Source organism: Spinacia oleracea, chromosome 5 (assembly GCF_020520425.1).
Source record: "Spinacia oleracea cultivar Varoflay chromosome 5, BTI_SOV_V1, whole genome shotgun sequence".
NCBI classification, from domain to species: domain Eukaryota; kingdom Viridiplantae; phylum Streptophyta; class Magnoliopsida; order Caryophyllales; family Amaranthaceae; genus Spinacia; species Spinacia oleracea.
In genome coordinates, this window is record NC_079491.1 from 82,676,773 (window position 1) to 82,701,448 (window position 24,676).

The 24,676-nt window shown below is 38.3% G+C and overlaps 1 protein-coding gene across 1 annotated transcript; it reads right to left on the reverse strand.

Annotated features, from left to right (window-relative positions):
• Positions 1–2,468: 2,468 nt before the first annotated feature.
• On the reverse strand, positions 2,469–3,494 carry LOC130461647 (uncharacterized). The gene has a single exon (XM_056829806.1). It carries the CDS (start codon positions 3,492–3,494, stop codon positions 2,469–2,471), a length of 1,026 nt encoding a protein of 341 aa, XP_056685784.1.
• Positions 3,495–24,676: the final 21,182 nt, after the last annotated feature.

The following is a 24,676-nucleotide window of genomic DNA, read 5'->3' on the forward strand; positions in this document are numbered from 1 at the left end:
ATCATTATCCAGTGGACCATACAAATAAGCTGTGACTACATCCATTAAGCGTAAGTCAAGTCCCTCTCTCATTGCCCAACTAATTATATATCTAAAAGTTGTTGCATCCACCACAGGAGAATATGTCTCCTCATAATCAATACCAGGTCTTTGTGAGAATCCTTGTGCAACTAATCTTGCTTTATATCTTTCAATATCACCATTTTCATTTTTCTTTCGCACAAAGACCCATTTATGTCCCACTGGCTTTACATCTTCAGGTGTACGGACTACAGGTCCGAATACTTCTCTTTTTGCAAGAGATTTCAATTCTGATTCAATTGCTTCCTTCCACTTTGGCCAAACATCTCTATGTCTACATTCTTCAATAGACTTTGGTTCATGATCCTCATCATCATCCACAACATTTAATGCTACATTGCATGCAAAAACATCATCGACGTCGATATGATTTCGGTTCCATGTAATTTCAGACATGATATAATTTATCGAAATTTCTTCATTATCAGGTACCTGAATTTCATCCTCTATCATGTCTAAAGTCTCTTCTGGAGATCCTTTAAAATTGATCGTATCCTCTATTGGACCATCATTAACCATTGCTCCTTTCCTTTTTCGAGGATTCTTGTCTTTGGAACCTATTGGTCTTCCACGCTTCTGGCGTGCCTTAGACTCATTAGCAACATCATTTTGTCCTTCCGGGACATCAATCTTAATCGGAGCATTCACAGCTGGTATATGTGACTTAGTCACTCTCTTTGGGTCAGTAAAAGCGTCTGGCAACTGATTTGCTAAACTTTGTAAATGAATTATCTTTTGAACTTCTAGTTCACATTGCTTAGTACGAGGATCAAAATGAGATAATGATAATTCATTCCAACTAATTTCTTTATCCAGCTGTTTGTTTTCTCCCCCTAAACCTGGGAAAACCGACTCATTAAAATGACAATCAGCAAAACGAGCCTTAAATAAACCCCCTATAGTTGGCTCAAGATATTTGATTATTGATGGGGAATCAAATCCAACATATATTCCCAACCTCCTTTGAGGAACCATCTTGGAGCGTTGTGGTGGAGCTATAGGGACATAAACTGCACATCCAAAAATTCTAAGATGGGATATATTTGGTTCCTGACCAAAAACCAATTGTGATGGGGAGAACTTATGATAATTTGTTGGCCTGATGCGAATTAATGCTGCTGCATGTAATATAGCATGTCCCCAAGCAGTAATTGGGAGTTTAGACTTCATTAGCAATGGTCTAGCAATCAACTGAATGCGTTTAATTAATGATTCAGCAAGACCGTTTTGTGTATGAACATGTGCTACAGGATGTTCAACATTTATCCCAATGGACATGCAATAATCATTGAAAGATTGTGAAGTAAATTCACCAGCATTATCAAGACGAATAGACTTAATAGGAGTATCTGGAAAATGTGCTCTTAATTTAATCAATTGAGCAAGTAATCTCGCAAACGCCAGGTTGCGAGATGATAACAAACATACATGTGACCATCTAGTCGATGCATCGATTAAAACCATAAAGTATCTAAATGGTCCACATGGGGGATGTATTGGCCCACAAATATCCCCTTGTATACGTTCCAGAAAATTGATTGATTCAAAATTTATCTTAGCTGGTGATGGTCGAATTATCAACTTTCCTTGTGAGCAAGCAACACATGAAAAATTATTAGAGAGAATCTGCTGGCTCTTTAATGAATGCCCACAAGAATTTTCAATGATTTTTCGCATCATGATTGAACCGGGATGGCCTAACCGGTCATGCCAAACTATGAAGCTATCAGTAAACTTCTGGTTTACTATAGCATGTGTTTCAATAGAATTAATTCTCGTGTAGTACAAACCAGTGGAGAATGTAGGTAATTTCTCCAAGACAGTCTTTGTGCCATTAGTTATGCTCGTGATTTGAAGGAATTCATCATTTCCTTCACTAATAGTCTCAATATGATAACCATTACTTCGAATATCTTTAAAACTAAATAAATTTCTTTGAGACTTGGGAGTATATAATGCATCAATGATGACAAATTTAGTTCCCATAGGCAACAATATATTTGCTCTTCCGGAGCCTTCTATAATATTAGTACTACTCGATATAGTACTCACACTAGTTTTTTTCATCATCAATTGAGAGAAATATTTCTTTTTCTTAAGTATAGTATGAGTAGTTGCACTATCTGCAAGATACAATTCTTCATCATTTATTTCCCATTGACCTTGAGAGGTATTCATATTCTTCAAGGAAATAAAAATATGTGTCACAAAACTAAACATGTCCAAAATAACCATTATAAAATAAAACACCCAAAATAATACAATATCTTAGAAAACACACAGAATATAAAGTCATTATACAATCACAAAGTTCATAACTTAAACACATAATGTCATAATTAAAATACTACAATTCTATACCAAATCCAACACAACATATTAAAAACTTAATTATTCCCTTCAGGGGAAGTAAAGAAATCTGCAACTTCTAGGTGAGTTGTATCACCAGACTCAAAATCACCTTCGCCATCTTCAAATACAAGATTGGTCTCAACATTCTTTCCTTTCTTCTTCAATGATGATTGATAAAGGTCAACAAGGTGTTTTGGAGTGCGACATACGCGTGACCAATGGCCTTTTCCTCCACAACGATAACAAACACTAGTCACATTGTCACTTTTTCCTTTCTCACCTTTACCATCTTTGCGGTCCCACTTCTGGTGGGAATGTGAGTTCTTGTAATAACCTCCATGACCTCTACCAGAGCCACCAAAACCACGTCCACGCCCACGGCCTCGCCATTGGCCACGACCACGACCACTGCTGCTGGCATGGTCTTTATTCTTTGATATTTTCCCGCTATGGGATATCACATTCGCTTTAGGGAATGGAGTTGAGCCAGTAGGGCGTGCTTCATGATTTTTCATTAACAGCTCATTATTTTGTTCAGCCACAAGAAGACAAGATATCAATTCAGAATATTTTTTAAAACCTTTTTCTCGATACTGTGTCTGCAGGACAACATTGTTTGCATGAAAAGTGGAGTATGTTTTTTCTAACATATCTGCATCGGTAATTTTCTCTCCACATAATTTCAATTGAGAAGTAATTTTAAACATGGCTGAATTATATTCACTCACAGATTTAAAATCTTGTAATCTCAAATGCAACCAATCATAACGAGCCTTTGGCAATATCACAGTTTTCTGGTGGTCATACCTTTCCTTTAGATTACTCCAAAGGATTTGTGGGTCTTTAACTGTCAGATACTCAGTTTTAAGCCCCTCGTGGAGGTGATGGCGAAGAAATATCATAGCTTTAGCTTTATCTTGACATGTTGCTTTATTTCCTTCTTTTATTGTGTCACCAAGCCGTTTAGCATCTAGGTGTATTTCAGCATCTAACACCCATAACAAATAGTTTTTTCCAGTAATATCAAGGGCCACAATCTCAAGCTTTGCAAGGTTTGACATAAATTCGCTATGCAAAACAATTGATACTACAAATTAGGACGTCGGAATTATAAGTAAACATACCCTCTACAAGTTGTGATAAATATTAAGTATCATACTGACACTATAATAGTAAAATTTATGGGTATGTTACTGGGCTAGACACAAATGAATATAAAAGTAAAAGAAAATGCTCCTTTTCACATAAAAGATGGAGTGCACGTGTGGCTTCAAACAACAGATAGTAATTGTACTATTCTTATATTAAGGACCATTTTTGTAAGAATCTTCACGCACTTGTTTTTATCTCTTCATTTTATTATACTCCCTAAATTGATGATACTTATGCAAAAAAAAACAAGAATTAAGGCAAAGATTGCAGCATGATCACGAAATAATTAACAACTACAAAAAAAAAAAAACTTGAAAGATTCCACTAAAAATAATGGTAACCGAATTGCGGCATAACTGCATAACCGAATTTGATTACCAAATGAAAATAATACACTATTTCAAAGCATTAAGCAAATCAAAAAAAAAAATTCTAGATTAACTTAGTAAAGTTGGGCCGCAAAAACAAAAACGGTTTCTAAAATTAATATGAACCGCAGTGAATCAAATTGATATCCACGCATGATGTTGCCGCATTAAATCGCAATTTACATAAACATTCATCAATCAGACATAATTTATAGTATTTTAACTCAATTTTACACGGTAATACGTACAAATAAGTTAACATAAACATGGTACGAAGTATTTAGAAGACATACAAAATTAACGTACAGAGGCATATAGTGCAGATCATTGCAACAACTTAATAAAATAATTAGTTTAATCAAATCATAAGTATATAATAATCATATCATATGCAAGATCACAAAACTTCTTTAAAAGAAAATCATGAAAGTAAAGACGAGTATAAACCAAATAATATAGTAATTACTTCGTAGTAATACTAACCGATAACGATGATTCTCGTAGTTATTTTCTCCTTTGTTCAATTGCGGTTTCCTTTGATTTTCATCAACAATTAGCAATGGTGCTGATAACGTATTATGAAAGTAGAGAGAAAGGGAGAGAGAGGAAGAGAGAAAATTGTCAGTTATTCTCTTATTTCATTAGGCATCCATAATATATACATATACATAGTATTATATATGGGTAAGGGTATAATGGGCATCCACCCTAATATATATTTTATAACAAAAAGGAATTTAAAAGAAAAGAAAAAGAAAAAGAAAAAGAAAAGAAAGAGAAACTCAAATAAAACAAAAGAAAGAAAAAGGATTAAAAAGATAAGAAAGAAAAAAAAAAAGGAAAAGGAAAAAGAAAATAAAGAGAAAATGAAATCCCCTTTTCTAAAACAATCCCGTGGCTTTCATTTCCCCAAACCCCAAAACTTTCAGACCCTTTTCTAAATTCGTCTTCTTCGTTGTTCCCTGGTTCGCACTTCGCAACTCACCCATCGTTAATCATCACCGTCGATCCAAATCATCCACGATCAATCATTCATCATCATCTCATCAACCATAATCGATCAACATCATCAAGTAATCACAGCCCTCAATTCGAAAGTGTACGGCGATAAATCGAGGCCACCAACAACCACCAAGGCAAGAAGGCACGTGACCTTCATTAATTCTGTACACCCAAACGCGCTCAAATGTTCGGACGAAGGTTCGGGCGAACCCGAGACTTGCAGGAACTCTAAACTTTCGGTTCGGTCGAACTCCTTTACGGGTTCGGACGAACCAATTACTCTGTTTTTTTCTCTGTTTCTTGCTTCGTGATTTTGGGCTGAATTGTTGTGTTATTGGTGTTGTGGGTGGTCGGCTGAGATGGGATGAGGTGGCGCTGCTTGGGTTGTTGGTGTGCGGGATGGGTGGTGACTTGTGGTGCTGTTGCTGTAGGAGGCGGCTAGTACAGGTGGTTGGGCGACGGTTGATTGTAGCTGGCTCGATTGACGAGGGAGGTGAGGTAAGCAGGTGCCGCAGTTTTTTTTGTTGGTGGTTTGATGGAGGTGCGAAGAAGCAAGGTAGAAGGAGCATGAGGAGGGTAGAGATCATGGTGGTGTAGGATATGAGTGTGGTAGTGTAGGATAAGTGTTGGGCTTCAATAGTAACCTTGGGCTTTTTGACTTTGATATTAACTTGAACAAGAGCCCATCAATAATTCAACTTCAAATCACATACCTACACATAAAACCATTGTAAAACCACAAGCACGAGGGGAGAAATCGGGACAAATAAAAATAAAATAAAGAAAAAGGATAAATAACAATAATAAATAATAATAATAATTAGAAATGGAAATAAAAATAGGAAATTAAAAACAAAAACTATAATAATTAAACTATAAAATTATAAAACAAATAAAATAAATAAATTACGGAATTAAAATCTAAAAACTAACAAAAATAGCTAAAAAACGCTAAACTAAGCTGTAGATAATTAAAATAAGAAAATAAGGGAAATAAAGATTAAATATACTATAAATAGGATAAAATGACTCAAATAATTGCCTAATCCCTACCCTATGAGCGACATAAATGTCACTCATCAAATGCCCCCAAACTTGAGCTTTTGCTCGTGAAACACAAAGGGAAATAGGATAGCAAATTTGAGCAAAACGAGTTATTAAGAAGCTAATCAACATAGAAAATAGAAATTGAGATAGAATATACACTAACTCACTGTCGTAGGAATCACGATTGCATTTAAGCACATGCAATAAGCTCTTTAAACCCCTAAATCGCTCTAGAGGGCGAGTGAGATCTCGCAAGGGTTTCCCACAAGATTAACCCATAATTCTTATTAAGCACAATTAAGACATTTCGCCCAAAGTCATCTCATCAAGCATGGTTCACCAAACATGGTCGATGCAAACAAGCTTTCAAAGCATAACCATCATCAAGATGCATCCATGAGTTAGGAATATAGGGGATAGACTAATCTAAGGTGCAAGAGAATCACAATCAAAGCATCGAATCATCAGTTAGGTTCACTAAGGCATCGAAAAGTCAAAAATTGTTCTCAAATGGATAAATACGATCACGACCACCTAAAATGCATATTGACTCCCCCAAACTTGACTTTTGCTAAGAATCTTGGATTGTAAGATTAAGAAATTTGAGTAATGCGTCTAGAGTCTCAATTCTTGAGCCGCAATGACATTCATCATCACTAGGGAAAACTTTACTTAATAAATCTTCAAGCTCCCACTCAATCATCTAAACTAACCCACTTTCTCAAGAACTTGTGGCATTTACCACTTATTGACTCTTTTTTTTCTTTTTGTAAACTTTAATAGGCTTATTAAGCCTTGTGGGCTCATTGGCGCCACTTATTGACTCGGACTTGACACTTTGTCTTTCGCCTTGTGGGCTCATTGACTCCACTTATTGGACTCGAAACATGAATCACAATCTTTTTGTTCTACAATCCAATTAACTCTTAGCATAGCTTATTCGGGGGAATGAAGTGTGCACCAAAGGGAATTAAGGTAGCAAAGAACATCCAAAAGAGAACAAAATTAACTCTTTTCAAACCAAAGCTTATCATTTAGAATCATCGAAAACTTTTTCAAGTAGAGACTCAAGCAACAAAGATTAAGCTATCCCTAATCGCCCTAACTCACACATGCAAATATCCAACGGAAATACATCTACTCAATTATCCAAATGACAAGCAAGGGAATCCACATTAAAAATCATCGAGATTCTTTCTTTGGGCAAGCAAATCATTTTTAGTGCTTTTATTCAATCACTTGGGACTTTTTTGGATTTTCTAAACTTTTTTCTATTTTTTTTTTATAAAAAAAATGTTTAATCAAAATTCAAAAGAAAAATAAATAAAAATGTTTTTAGATTTTGAAATTTTTTAAAAAAGGAAAACTAAACAAATGAAAAGAAACTTGTCTCCCCCAAGCTAGCGAAAAGCTATCCCCCCAAGTTAGAATTAAGCATTGTCCTCAAGGCTTGAAACAAAAACTCAAGGGAAGGGAGGGGGGAAAGAAAACACGCATTCAACCAATATACATAGTTCCGAAAATCACAACACATTAGAGAAAGAGAAATGGAGGCAACCAAATCAACATTTTCAACCATCCAACCTCATGCCCCAACAATTCATACGCCCAATCAACCAATGGAGTAACGAAAAGAAGGAGAGGAATGACACTACCGGATAGTAGGTGGGTGTAAATACCAAATGATCCAATTTCTCCATTTGAAGTCAACTTTATCCAAATTTGTGCTTTGCTTTCCTTATGCAATCAAGAATGAGCGCTTATTCCACTTAAGTACCTAAAACAAAAATTGAAAAGAAGCATAAGTAAGAAAAAAAAATAAAGAAAATGAAAGCAATAAAGCACGGGTTACTTCCCGAGAAAGGCTTGTTTAAGGTCCCAAGCACGACCTTTCTAGTAAATAACCCGACAAAGAACGCAAGAGTTTGTCAAATGCATTGGCACACATTTCAAGGAATAAAACATATGCAATGCTCAAAAGAAAAGCATGCACAAAGATTAGTGTCGTTCTATGCCAACAAGGAGAAGGATGCCGAAAAGAAGTAGGATCAAAAGGGAAAACAAGAAAATAAGAAGAAAAATCAAAAGAATTAGAAAAAGAAGAAACAATCGGCAGACTCTCCTCAACAAACTCTTCTTGGGGGGCAATCTCACTCTTTTCCTTAAACATGACCGAATTAGGCACTTTGAGAACAATGGAGGCAAGATTATCATCTAATGGAGGTGGTTTGAGAAAAGAAAAAGGGTATGAGATGGGAAATGAGGGAACTAGGCCAAGCTTTCTTGAAAATGGGACATAAGGGGAAGGGGTAGAAACAAGGGCTTCACAAGCAACTTCTCCCACATCACAAGAATTCAAAACATAAGCTTTTCGACCAAAGGGTCCTCAAACAAGGAATTTTCCTCCAAATCACCATCATTCGCCTCAAAAACATCCTCAACCACCAAATGAGATGTCTTAATTTCACATTGACCAAAGAATTCACTCAAGGAAGGGGGGATACGAGAGGATGGGTGCTCTAAAGATAGCGGAAAGGGAGTGAAATTAAGGTCACTTAAGATAGAAGTAAGAGACTCAAGAATCGAATCATCAATCAATAAGGGCTCATGATTCTCTACACCCTCAACTAACCAATCTCCAAAAGAGGCTACCTCAACATCATGCTCCTCATCTTCATCATCCCAAAAACCACCATCAAGATTTAAACTACTCTTTCCCAATTGATTTTCATTCTCAATATTCATCAAATCATCATCAATAATAGGAAAATGGTCTATGGGTTTCCGAATAGCATTGATTTTAGCCTCAAGAAAGGTCATATGATCGGCTATTTGGTTGGCCCTAGAATTAAACTCTTTGATGCAATTCTCAAGGAGAAGCTCCAAGTTAGATTTTGATGATTCTGAATGCATAGAATTTCGAACATCAACACGGGAAGAGGGGTCACAATCAAGCATGTGAGATTCAAAATCGGGGGTATGAGGGAGATCATGGGAATTCATGCAAATATTTGAAGGAATTTGATAAGAAGCATAAAAAATATTTACATTAGAATGCAACTCATCAACATGAGAATAAAGGGGAAGGGGATTAGAATCGTGCATATTTGGTTCACCATTAAAAACAGGTGGAGCTTCAAGGAAATTCATGGAAAAACTAGAATCAACATTAGAAACATGAGAATCCCGAACACATGTCCCATGATTGGTCATTTCCCAATCATAGGTATCTCTAGCTAACCAATTATAAAAATTCCAAGCTTCATCCAATGACTTAGCCTGAAATCCACCATGAAACATATTCTCAACCATTCCCCTAGTAAGCTCATTAAGACCATCATAAACTACTTCACACAATTCCCATAAATCAAACCTATATTCACTTCCAAGAGACTCCTCAAGTCTTTTAAAATACATCCAAAACGGTTCATGCTCAAGTTGAGGAAACGAGAAACTTGCCATTTTTTTGAATTTTTTAAAAATTAAATAAATAAATAAGAAAAACGAAAAGAACTATGCACAAAGACCTAGAATCATCTAACTAACACAAACTAATGCCAACCGAAGTCCCCGGCAACGGCGCCATTTTGATCTCGGGAAAAACTAGGTCGTTACTAGTCTCTTCTAACCAAACAAATTACCTAAACTAACCACTAAACACAAGTAAAGCGGTAAGCAAGGGTCGGAATCCACAAGGACTAAGGTGCACAAGATTATGCTAATCGAACAACAAGCTAGGTCGAAATATGGTTGGAAAAGTCAACTAACCAACTAAAACTAAACTAACTACCAAAGGACAAACATGGTCAAGGAATGAGATCAAACACCAACAATAATGAAACAAGTATACGAGCAATAATTAAGAATGATGATGCATAAGAAAAGTATGAATGATGCGTTGGTTAGAAATAGATCCCCAAATGACTCCTGCCTTGGATCAATTCTTAGAATAGTCAAATGCGAACTCCCGTCCTACACACAACTACCCTTAGGTCACGGTTAAGCACAAACCAAACAATAGTCAACTTAGGTCACGATCCCTCGATTTCCCTAAGTCAACTACCCCAAAATCTAAGTCATACACAAGTAGCTAATTTGCATACAACAAAGTTTGATCGTGTATGCTCAAACAAACAATAATTTAATCATGCAACATCACCAAATTCAAACTCATTTACCCAAATCAATCATTGTTAGGTTTTCACCCAAACCCTAACCAATAAACTACTCCATCAACATAAAAATATGAAATTTATAGAAATTAACAACTAAAAACATAAGGCTCTTGCGCGGGTTCGAAGAGGAGATCTCCTCCTTCGACGCCATGGCAAACACACGCAAGCAAGCTAAGAAACACAACAATGGTGGAAGCAAGTCTAAGAATAAGACGGCGACGGTCTCACTGAAGGAGCGACCCAATCCCAAGCTTGATACTGGTGCTGCAATGGCGGATTCCGACGACATCTCTGAGCACTCGACAAACCCAGAAAATCAGTTTGATGATTTCAATCAGATTTTGACCCCAAAAGCAAGCTTGAGAGATTTACAACAACAATCACAGATCAGAGGTGACTTTAATGCGTGGCTGAGCGGATTACACAGCGGTAAGGATGCTCGTACCCATTTTCGATCACATTCAAATATTGGCGGGAATAGCCATACTCTGTTAGATTCTTTGAATGACTGTGCTACTGAACAAAATGAGGTGCATAATCATGACAATGATGATAATACTGATTCTAATAATCAACCCCCGATTGTTCAAATTGATTTTGATGACATTAAAGATGAAATTGCCTATTGGGAGTCAGCTGTGATATGTTATGTGATTGGTGCTAATCCACCCCAGAATGTGATGGAGGGATATGTGAGAAGAATCTGGGGGAAATATGGAGTGGATAAAGTTTCACAGGTGGGGAAGGGAATCTATATGGTTCGATTCACAACAATGGAGAACTGCTCCAAAGTTTTTCAGGGAGGATTTCAGTTTTTTGATTCCAAGCCATTAGTGGTGAAACCTTGGTCTGCTGATGTTAATTTCTGCAAAGAACCAATCAAGAAACTGCCCATTTGGATACAATTACATGGGTTGGATGTTAAGTACTGGGGTGAGAAGAGCTTAGGCAAGATTGTGGGTCAACTAGGGTCATTGATTAAAGTTGACCAAGCCACAAAAAATAGGGACAAATTGATGTTTGCTAGGGTCTTGATTGAGGTTCAAGTTGATCAAGATTTCCCTACTGTGATCCACTTTAGGAATGAGATAGGAATCATGATCAATCAGTCAGTTATGATTGGTTGCCTACCACTTGTTCTGTGTGCAAGGGAATGGGCCATACCCATGAACATTGTAATAAGAAGCAAACTGATCCTGTAAGGAAAGTTTGGGTGAAAAAAGCAATTCAACCTAGTGTTGTCCATGTTCCACCTCCTGTGGCACCAGGGGATGGGTTTGTTCAAGCCACCAAGTTCAGCAAGATCATTAGCAAGCAACTGAAGCCAGTGGTGATTACTAACTCTTTTCAAACTCTATCTGAATCTGAAACTGCAGATGATCATGAAGAAAGGGAGGTACAGGTTATTAATGGGAGGCCATTAGACAGGGGGGTGACATCCCCTATGTCTAATGGATAGAGTTCTTTGCTGGAATGTCAGAGGGTTAAACACTCACTCTAAACAGATTGCAGTGAGACAATTGATCCAATCTCACAACATCAAGTTGTTTAGCCTTCTGGAAACAAGGGTGAAAGCACCAAAAATGGGCAATTTGTATCTCACAGTTTGTCCAAATTGGTGTTTCACCACCAACTTAAGCTGTCATTACAATGGTAGAATTGTTCTTGCTTGGGACCCAGATGTTTTTCACATTGACATCATCCATATGGGAAGTCAGCTGATTCACACATATATTACCCCAAGAAACTCTGACAAGGGATTCTTTGGCACCTTCATCCATGGCTTCAATACTCCTACTGAGAGAGAGTCCATGTGGGCCTCCTTGACTTCTCTCTCTCACCTAAACCATCATCAAGCATGGTTAATAATGGGGGACTTTAACTCCATCATGGAAATGGAAGACAGGATTGGGGCACCAGTGAGACTTGTTGATATCAAGCCAATGAGGAACTGTATGGCCACCTGCAATCTTACACAGGTCAAAACAGTTGGGAGACAGTTTACATGGAACAACAAACAAGAAGGGGAGAATAGAGTCTTCTCTAGAATTGATAGAGTATTATCCAACACTACTTGGGATGACATGTTCCCTACTGCTGAAGCTATGTATTTGCCAGAGGGTACTTATGACCATTGTCCAATGATATTGAGCACCTTACCCACTTGCCAGTCAAAGAAACCTTTTAGGTTTTATAACATGTGGACTTCTTCCCCTGATTTTCTTCCCATAATAGAGAAGCACTGGCAAAAATATGTCTGTGGATGTCCCATGTTCAGAATAATCCAAAAACTCAAATGGATAAAACAGGATCTAAGGGTCCTCAACAAATCTGGTTATAATAACATTGAAGCAACCAAGATCCAACTGCAACATCAGCTTGCTGATATCCAAAACAAGCTTCACACAGACCCTACAGATGCTTTACTAGCTACAGAAGAAAAAGCAATTGTTGCTGCTTTCAGAACTGCTAAAGAGAATCACCTCTCTTTTCTACACCAAACATCTAAAGCTCATTGGCTTGAACAAGGAGATGAAAATAGCAGAGCCTTCTACCAGAGTATTAGGCAGAGAAGAAAACACAATACCATTCATTCTATCCAAACCTCTTCTGGGGAGTGGGTGAACTCAGTTGAGGGTGTTCAGAAGGCATTTCTTGAGTTCTACAAAGATCTATTTATGACAAAACAAGAGTCCAGAACCCCCATCAAAAAGGAGATTATGGACAAAGGTCCAAGGCTTACTGAGGACCATGTCAACCAACTGCACTGCAACTTCACTCTGGAAGATGTCAAAAGGGTTTTGGATACCATTCCAAGTACTAAAGCTCCTGGTTTGGATGGTTTCAATAGCCATTTTTTCAAGAGTACCTGGGATATTATCAAAGATGATTTGCATGCTGCTATCAATGATTTTTTTCATACTGGGAAGATGCTAAAAGAGATTAATGTCACCTCCATCACCCTAGTGCCAAAGGTTAGTGTACCTTCTTCTGTTCGTGATTTCAGACCAATTGCATGTTGTTCAGTGATCTACAAGTGCATCTCTAAGCTTCTCTGTGAAAAACTAGGTAGTGTGCTACCTGATATTATCTCTACCAATCAAGGTGCATTTGTGTCAGGAAGATCCATCCTACACAAGCTTGTGTGCCAAGATATTGTTAAGATTTACAGAAAAAGTCAACTGCAAGCCAACTGTCTTATGAAATTGGACCTTAAAAAGGCCTATGATACTGTTGGATGGGAGTTTGTTGAAGAGATTCTTCTTGATCTTGGCTTCCCTACACACTTCATCAAGCTCATCATGACTTGTTTAACCACTACCCAATATTCTATTCTCCTTAATGGTTCACCTACTGGTTTGATTCACCCCAGGAGACGGCTAAGGCAAGGGGACCCTTTATCTCCCTTGCTCTTCACTCTCTGTATGGAGTACTGTTCTAGAGCTATGCAAGCAGTTGGAGATCACCCCTCTTTCAGATTTCACTCTAGATGCAGGTATCTGAAGCTTAATCACTTATGCTTTGCAGATGACCTTCTCATGTTCTGCAAGGGTGAGCAGGAAGCTGTTCAACTCATGCTAAATGGATTTAATGCTTTCTCTACCACCACTGGCCTCATGGTTAACCCCCATAAATCATCTCTTTACTGTTGTGGAATCCCAGAACACCAACTCCCCTCTTTTGCTCACTTGACTGGTTTCAAGATTGGTTCTCTTCCTTTCAAGTACCTAGGTGTTCTAGTGAGCCCTTTGAAGCTAAAAGCTAGTGATTGTGATTCACTTATTGACAAGATGACTGCTAAAATCAAAACCTGGAGCTCTAGAAACCTCTCTTTTGCTGGTAGAGCTCTTCTGGTTAATTCTGTCCTTATGAGTGTGACTGTGTATTGGGCTCAGATGTTTCTGTTCCCAAAAGCTATCCTGAAAAGAATTAATACCATTTGCAGATCCTTCCTATGGTTTGGGAATTATGATGACAGCAGACCTGGTCCTGTGGCTTGGGACAAGCTTTGTCTCCCAAAAGCACAAGGGGGATTGGGTTTTAGAAATCTTCTGTTATGGCATCAAGCAGCAGTGGGAAAGTTGGCCTGGGCTGTCTCTAAAAAGCAAGATAATCTGTGGGTGAGGTGGATCCATGCTGTTTATGTGAAAGATAAGAGTTGGGATGACTTCATTCCACCTGCAGCTGCAAGTTGGGTTGTGAAGTTTGTTTGCAAGGTGAAGAACTACTGCAACACCCATTTCCAGTCTCATCAATGGTTGAAGGTAACTAAGTACTCTATCAAAGGAACCTACATTGATCTGTGTCAACAAGTTGATAAAGTTCAGTGGCATTATTATGTGTGGAACAGACTTTCAGTGCCTAAACACAGATTTATTCTTTGGCTCACTATGCTTGAGAGGTTGAAAACAAAATATAGATTGTATAAGTTAAAGGTGGGGTCTGATGACCTTTGCCCTCTTTGTGGTTCAATGTCTGAAACTATCAACCACCTATTCTTTGAGTGTCACTTTGGTGCACACTGTAAAACACAGATCATGAACTGGTTGGGGTTCCAAAACAGCAGGAACTCAGCAGCAGCTCTTCTCAAATGGATCCATAGATATGCTAAGAGCAAATTTCAGAAGGCAACTATGTACACTGCAGTAGCTTGCCTGGTTTATCACATTTGGAGGGCAAGGAACTCCTCAGTTTGGAATGCTCATGTTCCAGCAATCAAGCACACTCTCAACACTATTCAGTTTGAAGTAAAGAGTAGAATTTCAAACTTACTTAGCAAGAAAATTTGTAACAGAGATATGGATTGGTTTGCTAGCCTTTAGAGGGTAGGGTCTGTTTTGGCTAGGGTTGCCTAGCCTTTTGTTGCTTTGGCTCCTGTTTGGCCTAGTTGGGCTTGCTGGTGCCTTGTTGTAAATGGTTGATTGGTGTGCAATAAAATTATCACTTACTTGCCAAAAAAAAAAAAAACAACTAAAAACATGATTCTAAACAATAACAACAATTAATCTAAACATGAATCATTAAACTAAATAAAAATAATTAATTAATTAAAACGATAAATAAAGTAATAATTAAGAAATAAATAAGAAGAGAGAAAGTAGAGAATTCTCATTGATTAATGGTGGAAATCCTCAAACCAAATTGTCACACTTGAATTTCAAAAACCCCAATTTTCATTGATTATATCTCATTTTCTGTCACCAAAAACTAAGCATTAACCCTAAATCCTAAGTAAAGAGAGAACTAAACTAATTATTTTCATTCCTCAAATAAAGTGAGAGCTAAGCAATTTATACTTCCCAAAATTAAAAACGAGAAAATAACACAAAAAAAAAGAAAATAAGATAAAAGGAATTAAAAAGAAAAGAAAAAGAAAAAGAAAAGAAAGAGAAACTCAAATAAAACAAAAGAAAGAAAAAGGATTAAAAAGATAAGAAAGAAAAAAAAGGAAAAAGAAAATAAAGAGAAAATGAAATCCCCTTTTCTAAAACAATCCCGTGGCTTTCATTTCCCCAAACCCCAAAACTTTCAGACCCTTTTCTAAATTCGTCTTCTTCGTTGTTCCCTGGTTCGCACTTCGCAACTCACCCATCGTTAATCATCACCGTCGATTCAAATCATCCACGATCAATCATTCATCATCATCATCTCATCAACCATCATCGATCAACATCATCAAGTAATCACAGCCCTCAATTCGAAAGTGTACGGCGATAAATCGAGGCCACCAACAACCACCAAGGCAAGAAGGCACGTGACCTTCATTAATTCCGTACACCCAAACGCGCTCAAATGTTCGGACGAAGGTTAGGGCGAACCCGAGACTTGCAGGAACTCTAAATTTTCGGTTCGGTCGAACTCCTTTACGGGTTCGGACGAACCAATTGCTCTGTTTTTTTCTCTGTTTCTTGCTTCGTGATTTTGGGCTGAATTGTTGTGTTATTGGTGTTGTGGGTGGTCGGCTGAGATGGGATGAGGTGGCGCTGCTTGGGTTGTTGGTGTGCGGGATGGGTGGTGACTTGTGGTGATGTTGCTGTAGGAGGCGGCTAGTACAGGTGGTTGGGCGACGGTTGATTGTAGCTGGCTCGATTGACGAGGGAGGTGAGGTAGCAGGTGCATCAGTTTTTTTTTTGTTGGTGGTTTGATGTAGGTGCGAAGAAGCAAGGTAGAAGGAGCATGAGGAGGGTATAGATCATGGTGGTGTAGGATATGAGTGTGGTAGTGTAGGATAAGTGTTGGGCTTCAATAGGAACCTTGGGCTTTTTGACTTTGATATTAACTTGAACAAGAGCCCATCTATAATTCAACTTCAAATCACATACCTACACATAAAACCACAAGCACGAGGGGAGAAATCGGGACAAATAAAAATAAAATATAGAAAAATGATAAATAACAATAATAATAATAATAATAATAATAATAATAATAATAATAATAATAAATAATAATAACAATTAGAAATGGAAATAAAAATAGAAAATTAAAAACAAAAACTAAAATAATTAAACTATAAAATTATAAAACAAATAAAATAAATAAATTACGGAATTAAAATCTAAAAACTAACAAAAATAGCTAAAAAAACGCTAAACTAAGCTATAGATAATTAAAATAAGAAAATAAGGGAAATAAAGATTAAAAATACTATAAATAGGATAAAATGACTTAAATAATTGCCTAATCCCTACCCTATGAACGACATAAATGTCACTCATCAAATATCTTATTTTTCAAAATACGAATTTTTTTTCTAAAAACATGTTTTATTACTTTTTGAATAAAATAAACCGTACCTAGATGGGTTACGGTGATTTATTCCGGACACAGTTGACTGTCAGTGTGCCACTGAATATAAAATTTTGAAATACCTTTACTTTTCCGTGGGAAACAAAACGGAAAACGTATAGGCGGTTATTTGATAAGAAATGGGCTGAATGACCCAACTTTTTGTCGGAGTGGAATAAACGTGCGTTGGAACTTTCCAGCGCTCGATTTTAAGGGCTGAAATTTTCTAGCGCTTGACTTTGAGCGCTGGAAATTTCAAGTGCAGGTCCTCTTTAAATGCGAGCAGTTCAGTGGCATTTCGCCATTTTCCTGCTCCTACTGCTCGCAATTTTCTCCACTTCTCTACTCAGAATTCATCGTTTCGGCTCGTTTTTGGACGATTATTTCACCAAAATCACTCCCAAGTAGATCTAAATCACATATATGTAAGTAATTTTGAGTTCAATTGAATTTTGTCTTAGTTTTGGGTAGAAATTCGTATTGTTTTTCATGCCCAAATTGAATTGGGGTTTTTCATATTTACCCCAATTTCTTGCAATTGTTTGCTTGTGTGTGATGTTTATAACATGTATAAGTGCCTAAGCATGTTTTTTTTTGCAAGTCTGTTGATTTTGGGTGATTTTGTGCTTGTTCAAAATTAACCCCCAAGTGTGCCTACGAAATGACATTGGAATGCAATGTCGGTGTTTTTCTATGCTTTGCTTGCAATTACATAGCCAATGGGTGATAGAAAGTGCATCATTTTGATGTTCGGATTAGTCCGTGGTTGATTTCGTATGCACGAGCCTTTGTCACTAATTGCGAACTTAGTAACATGTCACTTTAGAGAACGAAATTGTTTAATGCCACTAGTTTGTTGTATTTGGGATTTTTAGAATGTAATTGTTGTGCATTGCTAGTTTCGAGGTATGATTACCTTATGTTTTTTTCATATTTTGCGAAATGTAGTATGTCAGAAGGCAGTGGATCCTCTGATGAAGGGAAGGCTCCGGGTTACGTCATGCAACCACAAGTTGCTTCTTCTTGTCCGATGAGGCAAGAGGGTACTTACCGCGCTCGGCGCTCTCGGAGGATGAGGGATGCCTCTTCGCCTCCTCCGTCAGAGTCCGGAGGGGGTTCTGACCCCGATGATGGGCCTCTTTGGTTGGGCCCCATAGAGTATGATGGGATTGACTTGCACCACGACTTGGAGCATCAACTGGTGTCCCGGTTTCGTGCCGAGAAGGCAGGGACAGATACAGCTTGTCGACCTTACAGCGGGCGGTCATCGTCGAGCGCCTGGGGAAGCTGGACGATCGAACTCGGGCTGCAGTGGAGGAGTCATTTGTACCCGACGGTATGCTGTAGGGGAATACAGTTAAACATACATAACATGTGTGGAACAATCCCCAAAGCCAGGAAACATGTATAAAGCACAGAATAAGCAAACTTACATTCGAAGCGTGTTTTCCCGAGTAATGTATCAACGAACACGAACAAAGAACTCCACTTGTCGTTCCTCTACTTGGTTCACCGACACGTTCAGATTCGTCTTCATAATCGTAGCTTAGACAATCACTCAAGAGTTTTTACTTTTCGGGATGAACAGTTTTCGCAGAGAGAAAACTGAAGAACGTAATATTAGAATTAGGTTTAGGGTTTTGGAAAACTGATGTTGTAGTTGTGTGTGTGTGTGTAAAATATAATTAACCTAATTATATTAATGATGTAACCGGCCAAAGACCAAATGGCCTTGACCGGCCACATCAACACACACGCCCTAACCCGCGCCTAACCACACGCTGCAGGTCGAAGCCCACAGCGCGCGCAGCCGAGCAGCTGGGCCATGGGCCTTGCTCGCTCGCTGCTGCGATGCTGTTATTGTTGCGCACTCGTGCCACAACGCGGGCTGTCCTGCTCGCCTTTCTCGCGAGCTCGCTGCCTCGTTGGGCCTTGCGCGCTTGGCTCGACGGGCCGGCAACTCCGATGCTCTTCGTATTCGCGACTAATACCTTACGGCTATTATTTATCGTATCGTATATGACGAATCACCGTCGTACGATACGATTATTCGTTTCTCCCAGCTTACGAATATTCCCGATACGATATAGGATTCTGATGCAAGGTCGTATTGTATAATACGTTTTCCAAAACTAATTCCCGAAAAGCTATTAAATGAATTTCCGATTCATTTAATCAGGTGATTTGTTACATGTCATTGGTGTGACCTTGTAGGTTTAGTCAAGAGTAAGTTGTGAGCTTAATATTCATTAGAACTCACTGATCGGAAGTATTGCTCCAGCTAGGTGTTCCGATCAGTTGATCTCACTGAATTAATTGTTCGCAATTAATCTGAACCTTGGTATTAGACTTAATGCACCTTGGGTGAAGGACATATTTCCTTCAGTCTCCCACTTATCATTCAAACAAGTGTGCATTCACATTCCTTTGTCACTTAGTGTTACTTACTAAACATAAGGTAAGATCCAAGCCATCCTTATTAGGTCCAGAAGTGTTTCTCGGATTACAGAGCTCAACTGTTAAACTTTTACAGAAGGTTAAGCCTTAACCATGCTGAGCACGGGCATGCATTTTCACAGTATCTAACTCTCCGAGAGGCCTTGTTACACAACAACACCATATCCTATCAAAGATAGGAGGACAATCCCTTCTTGCAATCTATGAACAATCACTTTGATTCATAGTACGCCCACTAACTTCTTTTATAGCCTCCTTTTACTATGCGACGTTTAGCAAGCATCAAAGCGAACTAATTCTCAAACGAGCAGACATAATCGCTTATGTTCTGAGGAATGGTTCTAATTACCATTAATGAGAACTACTTATGACATAACTTTAATCTCTTAAAGTGTTCTCATGGTCCATCCGATACAAGATCCAATAAGTATCTATGCAAAAGATTCTGACATCTAGTAAACCTAGTTCAAGAAACAGAACTAAAATCTACTTGCAATCTAATCTTCATTAGTCATTGGTCGTCCACCTTTCAATGACCTGGATTAGGGATCCTTTGTGACTTCAATATTCAAGTTCACTTATGGGTGTTTCTTTGTCGAAGAATCCATCTTGACATCCCATTTGAATGTTTTGAATCACATGGACTTATCATTTAATACTAAACCAAAATTAAATGAATATGAAATAATAAATTTCATAAATATGAAATGGTTAAACCAATTGTTTTAAACATTGATCTAACAAATGTTCTAAAACAAAATTTAGAAAATCAAAGCCAGTATCCCACATGCTTGATTCCCAAGGTTGCTACATGTGCGTTGTGCTTCACTTGTGGCAAGGGTTTAGTCAATCGATCCGCGTCGTTGTCGTCAGTTCCAACCTTGCAAGTCTCAATTTCTTTCCTTTCAACGATCTCTCGAAGTATATGAAATAGCCGCAGTACGTGTTTGGACTTTTGGTGGCTCCTAGGCTCCTTTGCCTGGGAAATGGCTCCGCTGTTGTCGCAATACAAAGCCACTGGTCCTTTAATGGAGGGGACAGCCCCAAGTTCTTCGATGAACTTCCGAATCCAATTAGCTTCCCTTGCTGTTTCTGAGGCAGCAATGTACTCGACTTCAGTTGTAGAATCCGCAATAGTGCTTTGCTTAGCACTTTTCTAGCTTACTACTCCGCCGTTGAGGCAGAACACAAACCCAGACTGTGATATGAAATTATCTATGTCGGTTTGAAAGCTTGCGTCCGTATAGCCCTTAACAATCAACTCATTTGTACCATCATAAACCAGAAACTGATCCTTAGTCCTTTTCAGGTACTTTAGGATATTCTTGGCAGCAGTCCAATGTGCCTCACCTGGTTCTGACTGGTACCTGCTCGTTGCACTGAGTACAAACAAAACATCTGACCTTGTACAAATCATAGCATACACGATGGATCCAATAGCCGAAGCATACGGAATTCCACTCATCTTTCTACGCTCATCAGATGTTTTGGGACACTGAGTCTTGCTTAGATATGTGCCATATGCATGTGACATGGGTAGATGGCCTCTCTTGGCTTCCATCACATTGAACCTAGCCAGCACTTTGTCAATATAAGTGCTCTGGCTTAGTCCAATCATCCTCTTAGATCTATCCCTATAGATCTTGATGCCCAATATGTATTGTGCCTCTCCTAAGTCCTTCATTGAGAAACACTTTCCAAGCCAAGTCTTTACAGACTCCAACACAGGAATTTCGTTTCCAATAAGTAGTATGTCGTTAACATACAAGACTAGAAATGCAATTTTACTCCCACTGACCTTCTTGTATTCGCAAGATTCATCCTGATTCTTGATGAAGCCAAACTTATTGACTGCTTCATCAAATCGCTTATTCCGACTCCTTGATGCCTGCTTTAGTCCGTAAATGGACTTCTTAAGCTTGCATACCTTTCCTTGATTCTTTTGATCGACAAAACCCTTCGGTTGCGTCATAAACACAGTTTCTTCAAGAACACCATTCAAGAAGACAGTTTTGACATCCATTTTCTATATTTCATAGTCATGAAACGCGGCAACCGCAAGGATTATCCGAATAGACTTAAGCATCGCGACTGGAGAAAAAGTTTCATCGTAGTCCACGCCATGAACATGCCTCTAACCTTTTGCTACCAATCTAGCTTTGTATATGTATACAATTCCATCTTTGTCTTTCTTCAATTTGAAGACCCATTTGCATCCGATAGGTGTAAACCCATCTGGAAAATCTACCAAATCCCAGACTTGATTTTCAGACATGGAGTCTATTTCAGATTTCATGGCCTCTAACCATTTAGTGGAGCTTGGGCTCGTCATAGCTTTCTTGTAAGTCATAGGTTCATCACTATCTAATATGAGAACGTCTAAGTTTTCAGTCAAGAGGACGCCTTTCCATTTGTCCGGCCGAACCTTAGTTCTACTTGACTTACGAGGGGCAACAACGTTTTGAGGAACTACTCCCACTGGCTCTTCTAAAGACCTTGGAGGTTCTTCATCCTGAACTGCTTCTAAAGAGTTCTTGGTTCGTTGTTCGTCTCAAATCTCTTCGAGGTCTATTATTCTCCCACTTGTCAATTTGGAAATATTACTTCTTTCCAAAAAAACACCGTCACGAGCAACGAATACCTTGTTGTCTGACTTGTTGTAGAAGTAATAACCCTTTGTTTCTTTTGGATACCCAACGAAGAAACATTTTTTAGATTTTGGTTCGAGCTTGTCCGAAATTAATCGCTTGACATATGCTTCGCAACCCCAAATCTTAAGAAAAGACAACTTTGGAAGTTTCCCAGTCCATAGTTCGTATGGAGTCTTTCAACAGCTTTTGACGGACCACGATGCAGTGTGAGTGTTGCTGTTTGCAACGCATGTCCCCAAAATTGTAAAGGAAGTTCGGCTTGACCCATCATTGACCTGACCATATCGAGTAAGGTCCTGTTTCTCCGTTCCGACACTCCATTCCAGTGAGGTATCCCCGGAGCAGTCAATTCAGAAAGAACACCGCATTCTTTTAGATGGTCATCAAACTCGTGGCTAAGATATTCACCTCCTCGATCCGATCTTAGAGCTTTGATTTTCTTGCCATGAAGATTCTCTACTTCATTTTGAAATTCTCGGAATTTCTCAAACGATTCAGACTTGTGTTACATTAAGTAAATATAGCCATATCTACTGAAATCGTCCGTAAACGTTATGAAATAGCTGAACTCACCTCTAGCTTTCGTACTCATAGGCCCACATACGTCCGTATGTATTAGCCCCAGTAGTTCGCTTGCTCTCTCTCCCACTTTTGAGAAAGGTTGCTTTGTCATTTTTCCAAGTAAACAAGATTCCCATTGATCAATCTTCTCTAAGTCGAATGATTCTAGAATTCCCATTCGTTGAAATAATTCATGCGCTTTGTGTTTATATGGCCTAATCGACAATGCCACAAAAATGTGAGATCTAAATCACCAGTTTTAGCCTTTTTAGTATTTATGTTATAAATGTGTTTGCTCGTATCTAGTACATATAGACCATTTTCTTGTTATGCTGAACCATAAAACCTTCCATTCAAAGCAAAAGAACAACTATTGTCTTTAAATTGAAAACTAAAACCTTTAGAATCCAAACTTGAAACGGAAATAATGTTTCTGGTGATACTAGGAACATAGTAACAGTTTTCTAGTTCCAAAACAAAACCAGTAGGCAAAGAAATAAAATAAGGTCCTACGGCTAATGCAGCAATCCGTGCTCCATTTCCCACGCGTAGATCCATCTCACCTTTATCAAGCCTTCTACTTCTCCTTAGTCCCTGCGAATTGGAACATAAGTGTGAGACACAACCAGTATCTAATACCCAAGAAGTAGAATTAGCAAGATTACAATGTATAACATACATACCTGAAGGAGAAGCAACGTTTTCGTCCTTCTTCTCTTCCTTTAGTTTAGGGCAGTCTCGCTTGTAATGACCAATTTCATTACAATTGAAGCATTGAGATGTAGATGGAGAAAGATCCTTCTTTATTTTCTTCTTGGAGGGCGCCACTTGCCCTCCTGAAGTAGATGGAGATGCACCCTTGCTTTGGATCTTCCCCGGAACCCTTTTCTTGACTTTCTTACTCATTACTTTTAGCGACGCTTTCTTATCACTTACAAAGTCCAATTCATATTTATGAAGCAAATAAAATATCTCACTAAGAGTGTTTTCCCTTTTCTTTGAAAAATAGAGTAATTTGAATTTCTTATAACCAGGGTGGAGAGAATTCAAAAGTATTCCCGCCGCAGCAGAATCTGGGAATGGATCACCAAGTAACTCAAGGCGGTTGAGAAGCCCAACCTTTTTCTTTGTATGAGTTCTAATTTGCGTTCCTTCTGTCATTTCAAGATAAACGACCCTTTCCCTTGCCTTTTGTCTTTCGACGTCAAAGCAACAACCCAGTGGAGCGTTAAGCTTTAGATCCCCAAATGAATGTACCAATTCAAAGTCATTTTGGTCGACATGTTGACCACCATGTTGGAATCTACCACGACATATATCCCTAAGATGCCTTAGGAGTGCACATGGCTTGTATGCAACGAACCTTGCACTCCAATCCTTGGGGATAGAGCCAAGAATAAGATCCATCACTAGAGACATGTGGTTCGCCCACGCACAGTGATTTTCTGGAGTCATATCCTTTGTGTAATATCTGGGCATGGGATGGTCAACTACATATTCAATGTTTTTCCACCCGAGGACTTGCCGAAGCTTCCACTCCCAATCAAGAAAGTTTGATAGGTTCAATTTTACATCTAGAATTTCGGTTACTTTAGGTGTTGTTTTGATTGCGGCCATTTGATTACTACATTTGAAAAGAATTCGCAATAAATAACCATTCATAACTTAATAACTTTAAAATAAATGCTAGCATGCAATCATTAAAGCTATTAAACATTTCATTCATGCAAAAGAAAAAACATGGTCCAGAAATGAATGAAACGATTCCAAGACCCTAAAAGTCCTAAATCCTTAAGTAGCTTTGGCATGTCTTAAGTAGTTTAAGATTTTAGGTAAGCAAAACCTATTGCTAGTAATCTCCAAATTACTCTTGGTTAATAAATTAATACCATAATTTATCCCATTGCCACAACATAATGCCATTGTTGGTTAAGTTGAAACCACAATCAACGTGCTCCTTTGGGACGTCTTACCATCAAAGTCAACTAATATAGCACCTCGCTTTGGCGTAAACCTACTACGTTAGATCCTTAGATTTTTG